The sequence below is a fragment of the Rattus norvegicus genome, chromosome 4 (genome assembly GCF_036323735.1).
Source record: "Rattus norvegicus strain BN/NHsdMcwi chromosome 4, GRCr8, whole genome shotgun sequence".
In the NCBI taxonomy this organism is placed as follows: Eukaryota; Metazoa; Chordata; class Mammalia; order Rodentia; family Muridae; genus Rattus; species Rattus norvegicus.
Genome location: NC_086022.1, coordinates 91,241,933 through 91,257,359, shown reverse-complemented (window position 1 = coordinate 91,257,359; position 15,427 = coordinate 91,241,933). Strand labels below are relative to the sequence as shown.

At 36.2% G+C, this 15,427-nt stretch overlaps 1 protein-coding gene across 3 annotated transcripts in view; it reads right to left on the bottom strand.

The window, feature by feature from the left end:
• Mmrn1 (multimerin 1) overlaps positions 1-15,427 on the bottom strand; it is a 75,401-nt gene that overhangs the window by 23,503 nt on the left and 36,471 nt on the right. For all 3 annotated transcript variants that reach the window (XM_006236596.5, XM_001071128.8, NM_001427207.1), the window contains 4 exons: positions 14,131-14,250; positions 11,536-11,642; positions 3,083-3,184; positions 1,395-1,568 (listed from right to left, as the gene is read on the bottom strand). In XM_006236596.5, the coding sequence (XP_006236658.1) occupies positions 1,395-1,568; positions 3,083-3,184; positions 11,536-11,642; positions 14,131-14,250 (503 nt within the window). The remainder of the gene's footprint in view (positions 1-1,394; positions 1,569-3,082; positions 3,185-11,535; positions 11,643-14,130; positions 14,251-15,427) is intronic.

Here is a 15,427-nt window from a genome sequence, read left to right as displayed (position 1 = left end):
ATGTACAGTTGCGAAGTATAGAAAAGCATAAAAGAATAAAAATATAAAAACCATGAAATATCATTCACTAATCCATGGCAGCAAACTATGAAGAAAAGCTAAGTTAGAAAAGTTTGAATAGCTAAATAGAGATAAATTATACAGAAAAACAATTCTGTCTTTTTATCTGTTAACAAGTCAGAAGTATTGGCTAGCATTTTGCCAGTTCCACATTTATTTAACAAGTTTTTTTATGAATATATTTATATATCCTATATAGATAGCAAAATGACAACTTAAAAAATGTAAGGGCATTGTATGGCATTGCTATATAGTATGTCTATATAGTATAAACAGGTCTCTATAGTCCACAGAATAATTTTATCATTTCTTGTAAGTTGAAATTATTTTCAATTCTCAAGCTTCCAAAATTTGATAGTGTACAAGAAAATGTATGTACCAGTGAGGGTTAGATTTTTGAATTTGTAATTACACATTGGAAACCCACAGCGCTTTCAAGATTGATAAGAAAAAAATAAAAAGCCTCATTGAATTAGCTAGGTGAAAAAAATTGCTGATAGATGTTTAATCTCAACTCTCACAAAGCGACATGATCCGGAGGTCAGAGTATGATTGACAGCCTAGGAATACTATGCATAGATAAGACCACTATGGATCTTGCTGAAGGTTATGAGGACAAGATGAAAATATAGTTGTCTTTTCAGCTATTGTTCTTTAGGGTATCATGAGGAAAATCACAGAAGAAATCTCAAAATCATAGCAGCGTTTGAAAAGATGTAAAGCAGAGCATTAACTTAAAAATGTGTTTTCTGCTCACATTTTTTCCATCTGCCTTTCTACTACTCATCAATAAAGAAACATTTAGCTGTTTCTGAATTTGCAAAACATGTGTCATCGTGCTTTATGTTAATGCCTCTGTAGGGCAGCTCTCTAAACTCAATGTGACCTTGTTTCATGTAACTTCAATATTATTCTGTTTGTTGTTATTGATACTTAGTCTTTTAAAGGTTTTAGGTTGTAATTGTCGCATTCCCTTTTGGGTGTTCCTTTGTGCAACGCCAGGGTCACCCTTTCTAACAACCTTGATAGACTTGTGGGCTCATCCTAACTATGGCTAAATATAAGTTATGCCAGTCCAAGGGCTGCCCCTTCCACTGGTGCTCTTACTAGGCTATTCATTGCTACCTATGAGGTCAGAGTCCAGGGAATAGTCTTTGGGTAGCAATGCACAATTTTCAATTATTTTCAAGTTATGTATTCTCAATTGCCAGATTAAAATACCCTTTTCTTGGTTATTTCATTTAAAGCAAAATTCTCAAATGTCAGGAGACAATATCGGTGAGGAATTTTTTTGTGTCTTAAGAGAATGCAGTTTTAATATTGTTTACTTTTACCTTTTAAAAAAGATTGAAATTCCTTGCTGTTGTCCTTACTGACTTTCTCTTCTAGGGATAGGTATGCATTCCTCAGGTCACCAGCCGCCAGAGAAACATTGTCAACCTTCTTCTGCAGAAGCATCAGCTTCCTCTCCTGCTGGCTCAGTTGCTCTGCCATTTTATGAATCATGGCTGCATGTAGAAGAGAGAACATTGGGACCATTCAACGTGTAGACTTAAAACCTCTAAAAATTGATGTTGTACAAAGGAAACTTAAGTAGACCATACGTGTACTTATAGATTTAAAAATACATATTACAGTGAGTGGCAGCATGAACGATGAAGCAACTTCATGGGATACATTTATAAAAATATTATGTTATATTGTCTTTAATTTACATAATTTGACTTTCTTAAAAAAATCTTAGACATTCAGAATAAATAACAGTATTGAAGGTCGGAAAGCCAAAGCAATGAGGTTGGTATCACCCAGCTAATGGTCACTGCTATTCTTAAATCATGTCCCAGCACTAAAAATATGTCGTTTTATATATATGTGCCTTGTAGTAGTCCTAGTGTTTCATTGCTTACTGAAGTATTATTCCTCGATGAGAGGCAGATCCCAATTTAGAGCAAATCACTCCGTACAGCAACAATATCCACTGCTCCTTTACATGTGCATTGTACAGATTTAAAGACTTGATGGCATTTTATATAGAATCACAATATAAATTACAGAACGATTTCTAGGTACATTACCCAAATTCACCTTTTAAGATTGATTTCTTGAGTTATCATCCAAAACAGCAGATTTCATTATGGCACTTCCTGCACATTTATCAGCATACTTCACTCATATTAAAGTTTCATTAATCTTTTCCTTGTCACCACGTTCCTTCTGGAAGATTTCTCCTTGTTCCTCCCAAAGGAGCTCCCCTACTATCATCCATTATGCCTTCTGATATATACATGTATATACCAGAAAGCATGACAATAAGAAAACTGTTCTGTATATATATACATACATGTATATATACATACCTATATCTATCTATCTATCTATCTATCTATCTATCTATCTATCTATCTATCTATATATATATATATATATATATATATCTGTGAGTATATGCAAATCTAGATTTCTCACATGATGAAAACATGATGTTTGTTTTTCTGAATCTGACATATTGCTTTTAATATGATGACCTATCGCATTTTTTTTAAAAAGGAGATCACTTTAAATTCCATTTCTCAACTGAAGGTCTTTCTTTGTTCACCAAACTCTATTCAAATATATTCTTGAAGAGGTGCTCTTGGCACTAGCCAACCTTGTTCTGGAGTTAAAGTTAAGCGTAAGATAGCAAAGGATTGTGTTTGGACAGAACACACGTCTCAGACTGGCTTTTGATCAGTACAAAATCTTGGTCACAAGTTCTCTTTAATGCAAGTGAAATTGTTCCTTCGACATCAAGACTCTTCAACGATCTCACTGTTTGGAAAACAAAAGCTGCGCTTATTTTCGGAACACTGTTCTGTTCCCCAGGTCACCGGGATGTATGATTGAGGTTTTTCACCTGAAACCTGCAACCCAATGCAGTTTCTCCAAACAATTTGCAAAAACATAACAGAACCAAGAAGCAAGTTAATCATCACCACTGAAATGCTGTTGACAATCACAGGTTACAGTAATTACAGTCTACGACCTGGGTCACCACTGTCTTGCTTCTGCTGCTGGGCTGTTCCTTGGTCAACAGCTGTGTGACTTTCAGCCTGGTTACTGTGCACTAACTGCTGCCGTTCTTCCGCTAGACAGAAACAGAGAGAGTATCAAGTATTAGCATTGGAAGGGCCTCCTGTTTCCCAGTCCTGCGTGATAATGGGACTGACATTCATTTTCCTGTGTATCGAAGCGTAATAAAGAGCAGACTGCTCCGCCCCATCTGTAGGACAGTGTAATACCACATGCACTCAGAAGTCAAAGCTCTAATTCAGTCTTGAAAAAAATATCCGAAATTCATGTGGGCAAAAAATGAATTGAAGCTTCTGAAGATACAGCCTGTGATATGAGTGGACTTTACAATCCATTATGGTAAAAACAGCAGCAGCCTTGTAAGTGGACTGATTTTTCAATAAGGCATTTCCCAGCTGGTGCCTGTTGTAAGGAGTTAAAGCTGTATACACTTTCCTAATCCCAAATCAGTGAGTTAATTAACAGTGCCACTTAAATAGATTGTCCCAATATTTAAAAATGATACATGGCTTCTAATAAACTAATGGTCCAATTAAACAATTACAGGTGTATCTCCAAGGTAATCAACCCTTAAAGACAGTGACATTCCATAAAAACAAAATCCTTATATCTATATTTAAGAAGCCCTATTTCTTAAAAATCTAATATTGTAAATGTTTATATAATACTTCCCTAGGAAAACAATTTTCAGGAGACTCATTTAAAATACTGAACATCTCAAATAATACATCTTTAATATACAGGCTTTGAATGGACAAATTTATTCAATGATGCCTGCACACAGACATGTGCAAATACTCATTTGCTGTCTAGTGGATTTCTTTCTCTGTGAAATTCTGTGACAATGCAACTGTACTTGTAGTGCATGTTAACGACCCCCCTCCAGATGCACATGTGACCATGCCGACAATCCCTAAGTTTTCCTGTTCCCTAAAACATGTCCATGGTTTGCTATTAATTTGTGTTTGTCTCCATTATTACATTGAATTATGCACTGCTATTTTTCTAGGGCTTGGGATAAATAAATGAATTTCCCCTTTGTACAGTTTGTTTCAATACTGATGACTCATTTAGTTGAAGAAAGTGATGTCGAGTTTAGAAATACAGTTATTTGGGAATTAGAATAAGGAGGAAAAAGATTAATCTCCTGTTACGCCCCAGAAATAAGGTTCTTATGATCTAAATTCAAGTTGATTTATGCAAAGGTATCTACGAAGTAACTGAGTAACTCTCCTGCCATGGCTTCTCCGTGTATGGTATAATAAAACACATTTCTGACAATTTCCATCTCTGTTCACTCAAGTGCATAGCTAAAGGGAAAAGTAATCGTTTGCAAAATTTGAGTCTCTGCAGAATGAGAACATTCCCTGGGAGATTCTGAGCCTGCAGCCCTAACCCAATTTAAAGAACTCTGTGGTGGGTCACCAATCTCTCTTTGACCCAGCTGGCCACATGGTTCTAATGTAGGCTAAAGCTTGCAAACCCCTTGGGGATCTACATGTTCTGCAAGCACACCTTCCTATGCCCCCTGCTTCTCTGAGCAGCGAAGATGTAGACCAAAACTGTAAATACTGATAGCAGGGCAAACTAATATGGTAGCAAAGGCCTTTCTATTTCCTTGTTGCTTACTTTCTGCTGCTAGAGCATAGCAAGAAAAAGTGAAAGTGCATTTAAAAGAGGCTGGTTTGCAGGTTCAGAGGCTCAGTTCATTATCATCAGAGCAGGAACATGGCAGCATCCAGGCAGGCATTGTGTGGGCAGAGCTGAAAGTTCTACATTTCATCTGAAGGCTGCTAGCAGAATACTGACTTCCAGGCAGCTAAGACTAGGGTATTAAAGCCCACGCCCACAGCGACACACCTATTCCAACAAGTGCTTCCTAATAGTGCCACTCCCTGGGCAAAGTATATGCAAACCATCACAGAGCTCTTCAGAGACAGTCATAGCAGTTTCTTACGTTTAATCATTTCTCTGAATGGTACATTTTTCTGGTGTCACCCATGGCCAAAGAAAAAGAATGCAGCATCCAGGGGGCTTCAAATGTCACTAGGGATTATTAGTGTGAGTGGGTTATGTTTATGAATTCTGTGATATGACGTGTGGTTTTATATTTATTGTGGCTAATATATGTGTTAACATAAGAAAATAAGGAATTCATTCTTACTATAGTTTATATATTAATATCACTAAATAGTGAGAAAATGGTTGAACACTACCATTATCTCTTCCCATAGCTCTTGTACTCATAGTCTGAATATAATTTGCCAAAGTTAACCTGTGTTTCAAACACGATTACTTAATGACAACAAAATCAAACCCGCTTATTTTACTCTTTATCAGATGTGCCATACCATATACATTAGTACAGGGGTTATAACACTACATTACACTTAGCATCTTGCTAGGACTAGAAACCTGGCAGTCTTATGTCTGATACAGACACACATATGTGATGCATGCATGCTGCCTTAGTTATTGTTCTGTTGCGGTTACTGTTTCAGAAGTTAGTCTATCATCATCCTGGTGGGAAGCATGATTGCATATATTTTGATATATATATCTTGATAGATAGACAGACAGATGGAAGGAAGGAAAGAAAGAGTGGGCCTGGTGTCTCAATGATAGACTTTATCCAACAGGCCCATGCCTCTTATCTTCTAAGTCTTTCGAACAATCCCACTCCCTGGTGACTAAGCATACATATATATGAGTCTATCAGGGCCATTACTATTCAAACTACCCCATGTGCTCTCTATGGATGGAGGGGCCTATTTAAGATGAATGGAAGGATTTACCCTACCATCATAGTTGTTCCTGTACTGCCTAGTTTAAACCAACTCTAAATATTCTGGAAGTAAGAAGCCCAGCTATGAGGTAAATTGAGGAACAGAAAGGAAGAGAACACTGAACGCTGAAGTCTAATTTTCTATTTACCTTAGAATAAAAACAGCATTAAATATCATTCATGAATCCTGGAAAGAAGAGTTTTGTGTTATAAACAGAGAAATATGTGGTGACGGGCTAGAGAACTCAGAAGTCTTAAAACAGAACCCAAGAAACATGAGGAGAACCACTGTTCAGCTAATTACAAGTTGGAAGAGGAAAGAAATCTGTCAGGTTCAGTGAGATGGCTACGCCTACAGGCAATTGCCTCAAGCCCGACTACAAGACACCTTACCTCAAACCCAGAACAAGGAAAAATGCACAGAAAAATCAAGCAAAATTCCTTAGTTTTAATATATTCTACTCTTTGAGGAACAATTCCTCTATGGTAAAGAATTGAATCTTTTTCCACATTTTGGTGAAGTTTTAAAAAGACTGATCTGAACAAAAAAATACAGAGGCAGACACTTGCAGCCATCCATTGAACTGAGAACAGGATCCACAATAGAAGAGTTAGAGAAAGGATTGAAGGAGCTGAAGGGGTTTGCAACCCCATAAGAACAATACCAACCAACCAGAACTCCCAGGGACTAAACCACCATCCAAAGAGTACTCATGGACAGACCCACGGTTCCAGCTGCATATGTAGCAGAGGACAGCCTTGTTGGGCACCAATGGGAGGAGGAGCCCTTGGTCCTGCCAAGGCTTGACTCCCTAGTATAGGGGAATGTCAGGGCGGGGAGGCGGGAAGGGGTGGGTGGATAGGTGGGGGAACACCTTCATAGAAGAAGGGGTAGCTGGTAATGTATGGGGGTTTATGGACGGGAAACTGGGAAAGGGGATAACATTTAAAATGTAAATAAATAAAAAATTATCCAATAAAAAGATTATTAAAATTAAAAATCAAATGTATGTGTGCTCCCATATGAGTTAGGTAAGAAAATTGTCCTCCAAACTGAAGGCAGTTTAACACCACATAAAGATCCGTAGGATCTGGTTGTTATAAGAACCTTTCTGCTTAGGAATTTGTTCCCTGTCAAGGTTGTTAAAAACTTGAAATGCCTGCTTTACAAATGTAAGAGTTCATGTTATCTTTTCCTGGCTGTGTTTGTCAACTCAAGTTCAATACTTTCATTCATCCCAATTCACTCTAGGATTTTGACCAGCCTCTGCAGAGAGCTGACAGGATTTCTGACAGAGTCTGTTACTCTCCTGTGATGAGGAGCCAGGTTGATCGATGTTCTTTTATTTTTTTTAGAAAATTTTCTGTCTCCCCAGACGTATTCTCTGCCACAAGGACTGCCGAGGGCTTCCGGGTAATCTGTCTTCCCTTTCGCATAAACACAGACTGTTTGGTTTCGTAGAGTGTAAATTTCTAGGTCTCTTTCCCTTGTCCTCTTTATGTGACAGACACAGCTTCAGAAAAGGATTGACTTAAGCCAATAAACTGTAAAGACAGTGTACACTTATGTTTAAAAGGCAACCTCAGATTTTAATTGTGCTCCTTTGGTCTTATGCTTCTGCCTGCAATGCAGCCTCTGACATTAGTGATCAAGGACTCAGAGTTAAGGTCAGCAGGTGTCCAGAGCAACAGCTTTCTTATTAGGTATTTTTCCTCTTTAATTAGACAGGTCTTATTTGCATTTTTAAAGATATTTTTTTCTTATGCCCTTTGAGCCATGTGGAGGAAGTCATTAGTGGTATCTCAGAAGGAGGATGCTGCCTCTTGGCTGCTTGTTGCCAGAAGCCTTTCCTTGACGACACTGACTTCCAGCTGTTTGTGCAGCATCAGGTGAAAAGCAGGGTAGATGCTCAGCGTGCACCTGAAGATGGACTAGGTAAACTGAAATATGCAGGGCGGCTTTCAAAGACTCTGGGTCAATATCCTTTAGCCCAAAGCTATATGACATTATGGAGCAAGATGCTCATTGAGCAATACTGAAAAGAACCAGTTTTGTGAAAATATAAGAAACACATAATTTGCCTCTTTTACAAAGGCTAAATTTCAGCTTGATCAGTTTGGAATTCATTTTAAAATAATCTCACTACAGAAACTATATATTTAGGGGCAACTGGGAAAGGGGATAACCTTTGAAATATAAATACATAAACTATCCAATAAAAAAGAAACTATGTATTTAAAATACAAATTCAATGGTTGTTTTATAAGTGGCAAAATATTCTTACACTTGAAAAGTAAAATACTTGTTATGTCTTTGTAATGTACAATAAGAGGTTAGTTGATTCCATATCTGCACATATCTTTTCAGTATTCATAATATCTGTGATAGATATTTTTAAATGTAACTTTATAGAATTTGTTTTCTGGTTCCAAAAAAAAAACCTGTGTAGGCTCTAATGTTTAGAGCACTTGTTGCAAAAGAACCCTCTCTAATCCAACAGCAACTGAAGAGAAATTACTTTCTTTTGTTATATAGTAGCAAATCATAATTTCCTTCTCCCACTTCAGAATATTTTAGAGACATCTACTGGAGAAGTGCGTAATTGCAAATTTCATCTCAGGCTTAAGTGGTATGTTACTACACGCCACTTAAAATGGTCTCTAATACAATTTATGCAAAATAAAATATTCTTCCTAAAGGGAAAGAAGAAAGATTTGTGTCCATTACCAGAAGCCATACAGAAGTGAAAACTAATGCTTTGATGTTAGATCTGTCCTCTATTCTTTATTCGCTCTCTCTGTCTCTGTGTCTGTCTCTTCATCTCTCGGTCTCTCTGTCTCTGTCTCTCTCTTTCTGTCTCTCTGTTGCTCCCTCTCTCTCGCTGTCTTTCTTTCTCCAAAAGTTCTTGCCACACAACTAAAAAAACAAAACCCAACAACAACAAACCATCCAACAAACAAAAATCCCAAAACACTACCACCACCAACACATGATTCCTTTTGATATTGTTCTATTTAGAAAGGAGGCTGCAAATAGAACTCTTGTGTTCTGATAACTTGTGCTCAGGCACACGCATAGCAGACGAGCACACGAGGAGTCAGGAAGACACGCCCCACAAGACTGACGGGCAGCACCTCTTGCAAACACTCAGAGGATAAGTTTCAGAAAGAGGAAGAGCTGGGAAGAGGTGGCTATTCCTCTTGCCAACAGACTACTGATAGTCATTGTATGCTTTTTTTTATCATAACATTTGTCACTGCAATCGAGTTCAAAAGAAATTATCATATTTATATTATAAAATTAATTTTGTTTCTGGAGATAAAACTAATTTGGGAAGCAGAGATTTATGAAGTGTGTGTGGTACTTTACAAATTTTTTATGAACAAATAATGCTGTGATACTTTGAGGAACAAGCCCTGGAATGATTTCTATTGTATCTACACATTCAGCTTTCTACATAACCAAACTAGATGATTTAACAGAGCTTTAAAGAATGGAACAGATTGACTATTCTTGTCTTGTTTGAGGCAGCCTGCCACACAGTACACACAATACACTAAAGGCAGCGCTGTCCAACACTACACTCACGGAACAACTTGATCCACTGTATAAAATGAAAGGCTGGTGGCAATGGGCAGGCGGACAGCTTGAGGCATTATGAGGTAGGTATCAGAGTGGGAAAGTGTGAAGGAAAAAATAAACCAGGAGAGAATTAGTGAACAATGGTTCGGGGCAACATGTGGCAGTGGCTCTTGATGCTACTAGTATCAGTTGCACAGATAAAGTAATTCAAGTACTTGGTGGACTACAATAAAAGTAAGAGACAAATGGCCAGGGTTTTGACGGAGCAACATGACATCCTTTTGGAATCAAATCTACATTAGAATCGATCATATGACAATTTGAAATAATTGGGCAAACCTGCCACCCTGGCCTTATTTTCACATATATTTCTATAAGAAAATGCCTCCTCATAACAGCATAATGAGCAGATATGACCTTCTGTGTAGCTTTAATTAAGTGATTATGACAGGAGGTCATTATTGAAGCTTTTGTGAGATCTTGTTTTCTAAAATGTATTGGAACAACAAACTACAAATCTAATATTAAAGCCACCCACAGGTGGCTTTTAGGAAGAATTTGAGGTAAGTTTAACTACAGCACATACATAATTTACATTTAAACACTTGGTTGTCCCCATAAGAAGGGAATGTCAGTACACAGCAAATATTCAAATTATCACTTTGTTTTGTTTCTTGGTTCTCTGTTTGTTTTTAATATTTACCATCCTGGATTTCTGTGGCTTCTTTTCCATCTACATGTATGCAGTCTGCTATAATAATTAAGAATCGATTAGCAAGTACATGAGGCTGAATGGGGGCAGGCACAGCTCTCAGCATTTGAGCCTGTAACATGCTTTGATCCATTGCTTTGCTCCCTGCCACCTGCAGTCAGCCATTCTGTGCAATGGCATGTGTAATGATAATCTACGTTTCTAAAAAGACACTTTGCAAACCAGTATTTTAATCTTTAAGAAGTAATCATAAGGTTAATAGTATCAAAGTATCTTTCATGTAAAAGAGAACAAAGACCTTAAACATAATTTCTACTACTATTCTCAAGCTTTTTAAATAACATTAAAAAAAAAAAGAAACCTAAGTAAGGAACAAATGCACGGTAACACTTGAATATATTTTCACACTTAATAAAAATGAGTTCTTTGAAAGCATATTTGCATCTATTTAAAATATTTTGTACCACTTCCTTTCCAAATATTTTTAATACGGACTATGTTTTCTGTAAATGGTAAAGCACTCACGCTACCATCTGAAAATGTGTTTGATTTTACATTATCTGTGAAATTTAAACCAGACTCAGAGCTGCCCACAGATCCTCACTGCATGGGCTGGCCAGGCATGAATAATATCCCCGACTAAACTGCATGATTCTTAGAGCTCCCTTATATGATTTTCTGTTTCTTAATGTGACTCATAATGGTTTCTCCACAAATACATTAATTTTTAATCATAACCTCATACACTATTGATTGAATTCCCCAGCACTACTAATGCCCTTTCTTGTAATATTCATTCACTTAAAATATGAATGCAGATGCCACATCTTATTTTTCAAAGAAAACCTGTTTAAAGAGAAAGCAAAATAGCAGTCACATAGATGTTAGGTCATAGCAGGTTACTGTGTGTTTGATCAGCCTTCCACCAGAAAACTCTTGAAGACTCAGCTTCAGAAAAATGGCTCCTTTCATTCACAGCCCCATTACATCAAGTAGTTGAACCCGAATAAAGTCAGAGGCTTGTATAATTTGTTTTATATGGGTTACTTCTAGTCGTATTTATTTAAAATATAAACTAAAATTTGTAACAATCTCTAGAAGGTGTGTCTTTCTTAAGAATAAACAATGCAAAGAAATCCTCTTACTTATTTCCTAAAACCATCACAAAGAACAAGGAAAGGGCAGGTTATGAGACGGTGGGTGATTCTCACACAGGAAGCTCTAAACCAGCAACAGGCCTAATGTTTGGCTTCTCACTAATTTTCCTTAGTTCAAAATAGTTCGTTTCTCAGCATCCTGTCATTATGATGTTATTTTGGCATATACCTTTGAGCTGACAGTTTGGCCCTATGTATCCAGGACAGCATCTCCATTCTAATGAGGTGACAATCTTATGCTGCATTCTATAGACAGCATTGGATGACTTCTGAGATCTGGAGAAGAAAGCAATTGATACAAAATTATTTGATTCACATTAAATAGAATTGAGACTTATAAATAAGGTACTTAGAATAATTCCTAACATGCAGTAGTCATTTAGCCTTGGTAGTAATATAAATCCATAATTCTGTCGTCAGTATTATATTCAAAATAGCTAAAAGGGTGTTTTGAATATGCAAAGAAAGTATGAATGGTTTCACTACTGGTATTTTAAATTAGGATCTGTCATGGAGTTTCTAAAGATATGATATTTTTTCTGTGAATAATGTTTTCTAGCTAGATCAAGGTTAGAACTTACTTTAATTCCAGATTTAAAGCATAATATTAGAATACTTTTTATCTATTTCCATTCCTATTACTTCCTAAATGATTACAGTAAAAAGATCTATATTTCCAGAAGATAAATTAAGTTGTGTGAAATAAGTTATATTGGTGTAAATTGAAATTAGGATAACTGCTCTCATTTCAAACTTTACTTTTTAGTTTTCCAAGATTCAAAATTATGCTGATCTACTTTTCCTCTCATATAAGATTTGAGAGAGAGAGAGAGAGAGAGAGAGAGAGAGAGAGAGAGAGAGAGGTGGCTTGAATGTGAGAAAATATTATTTATAAAATTAAATTGCAGAATAAAAATGAATAAATTACAACATTTGAATAAAACAGTGGATATAATACACAAATAGTACTCAATTATAGGCTTTGTGTGTATGTGAATCTAAGATATAAGTATAACATATTCTTAACCACACAGGTGGTATTTATCTAAAAGGTGTATGATCCAGGTAGACATAATCCTACTTACTCCCCACATTACTACTATAATAAAGACAGTATTAATGTGGTCTCCTGAAGAACACCTATAACAGATAAAAATAACTTGTTTAAATGTCCATATCTAAAATTGCTGGAACTAGAATTTTAAGCTGGCTTTTATGTGTGAGGGATATGCTCCTGAAATTTGTCACAGTCAACTCTGTGACCTGTTCAGGAGCTGTGTGGGAAGGAACTGCATTGCTTGGTTTTCAGTTTCTGCTGAAGTGTGACAGATATGTCAGCATGGCGGAGGTTGTGCCTTAATAGCAGAATAAGTTACAAGATTCCTTCCAGCCCTAAAAGCATGCTTAGTCATTCCCTTATATATCCTTCAATAAGTCATATTCAACACATAGTTCTGTTGGAGGAAACATTATCTCTAGCCCAACTGATAATGCTAAGTATGAAAGGAAGATACAGACTTTATTTAGTTTGTGGGGTTGACCCCAGAACTTAGAATTTGGCTGAATCATGCTCGAGGGTCAGTGCTCACGCTCTGGTAAACTGAATGTCTGTTGCATGTAATGTTGATATAACAAAGGAAAAACAGGCAACTATTATATAAATACTGAAATCGTGAATGAATGGAAAGATTCACTGAGATGGGCAAAGAAGACCAGAGAGAGGGACAAGGATAAAATAGCTGGGTTTAGAAAAGTGTGATGAACGGAAGAGGAATTGACCTTGAATCCAGAAGAACAATATGATAAGGCTTACTGTGGCAATATTTTTGAACCTAAGATTTAACAATATGTTCTTTGTATCTTTCTTGGCAGGAAAATCGTCACAGAGGAAAAAAAAAAAAACAGCTGAAAGCAGGGCCACAGCTTAGCTATCACAAATCCCTAAGATGTACTCAGGTCTCTGGACCATGAATCCCAGTGCTCAAGGGACTCAGAAGCACCTGGATTTTATGTGTCCTTACTGGGCATTGTTCTGAACTGCTGATGCACGCAACTCATTTTCTGAGTTATTTGTATGATAATTTGTGTAACATCGGTCTCAGGGCTTGAGTAGAAGTACTAGCTTTTACTGTAGGCTCTTTATGAACATCTCTAGTCAGGCCACAGTCTGTATGTGGATTCAGAGAATTTATCAAGAACTCAGTCTTACATTTTACAACAATTGTGTGTGTGTGTCTGTAAGATATATGTATATATATATATATAATATAAAACAATATATGAGTTCAAATATGTTATGAACAATAGAGCTGCTTTCTCATGCACAATTACAGGTAATGGCCTTCTATATTTTAAATACAAGCCAAATTTTATATGGACTTCTTTCTTACCCAGAACAAAAAAATTATTATCAAATCTTTGAAAGTATCTATGTGTTTCATGAAGAGCTAAGCTCAGGGTTGTTGACTAGGTTACACAGCTGCTGTAAGAATGACTAAAGAATGGAAGATTCCATAACAGAAGGTTAACATGCCCTAAATACGGGAATACTAGACAGAAAATATATAACAATATTAACTCACATGATTCTCAAAGCAAATATAGAAAACACAAATCTTACTGTTAGTTGTAACCACATTTTAGTTTACTGAAGGTCATGTATCTAATCTAAGCACTATCCACCCAGCCAAACAGTGTCTGGATTACTATCCCTTGTATTTCCAGTTTACATGCACAGTGTCTATTTTCAGAAAACATTGTGTACCTTCGGGAGCAGAGTCCACTGGGCCAGCCACAGGATCCTCTCCCACTGTTTACATTAGAGCCATGAGTGTCCAGTATCACGGTTGGGGATAACTTGGTATGTACGTGAGCACACCAATTCCTGAGGGAGTAATCATTATTGGTAGAAAAGAAATCATTGTTAATACTATTTTTGTCAAAATGATTTTCTTAGACTTTTACTACTTTGATATATCAATAACATGCTTTGAAAAATGCTTATTAACCAATATTTAACATCCACACGGAAAAGAAAATGCATATTCATTGTTGTACCCAAAGAAATTTTAAAAAATACTACATGTTGAAAATAATCAGAACTAAATTAGAGCCTGCATTCTATTATTTTAAGACAAAAATTCAAGACTGCTCTTATGTTTAAGTGCTTGTACTGAGAGCAAAGATCAAATCTAGTTCTATTAATTTGGGTACTGGGTAATAAGATAATAAGCTAACAAACTGAATCATGTGTAGAAAGACAGAAAATATATTAAATGATGAAAATAGAAGTAAAGAAGGTAAGAGTAGATTATTTTCTAATGATATAGCTTTAAAGAAAAATATTCGAGATAAAAATTAAGAATGAAGCAATATAATTAAGTTCATCATATATTTTCATAATATATGGCAAAATAATTTAATATTCCACTAAGTAGAAAACACACCTCTATGCATCATCAGCAAATTTAAGTTGATCTTATTTGAAGTAGCAAACAGTAAGAAAAATGTGCTTCGAAATAAACCAACAGAAGCAATCTAATATTCCATACAAAGGAAAATCAATTGGTCATACAAATCCATGAGGAAGCCCAATGGAAGCATGTCCCAATTCTCTACAATATCAGACACTTAATAAAGTAAAACATAAGCTTTCTATTAAACCAGAATATTCTATAAGGTAACTGTATACTTTTGCCTCTGATACAGCAGTCTCAGATGATATCTATGTATTTATAAAATATGTATTTTATGGCATAGGTGTATCTATAAAAACATGTTTCTGGATAATGTATAGTGAACTATACAGTCATGTGCTTCTTTGCATGTGACATAAGCCTAATATATAGCTTAGTATTTTGCTGGGAGAAGTTTTGAAATTGCAGCTCAGTAGGGTGTGTCTGCAAAGAGAGAACACCTTCAGAATGAAATAAAAATTAGATTTCTGTTAAGAAATAGTTAGATATGTGTGGAGAATTCATACGATGAGGGACATGGCAGAAATGTCAAAATGAAAGTCAGCACAAGGTTCTCCAGAGTTTTACAACAGATCCTGGATGCAA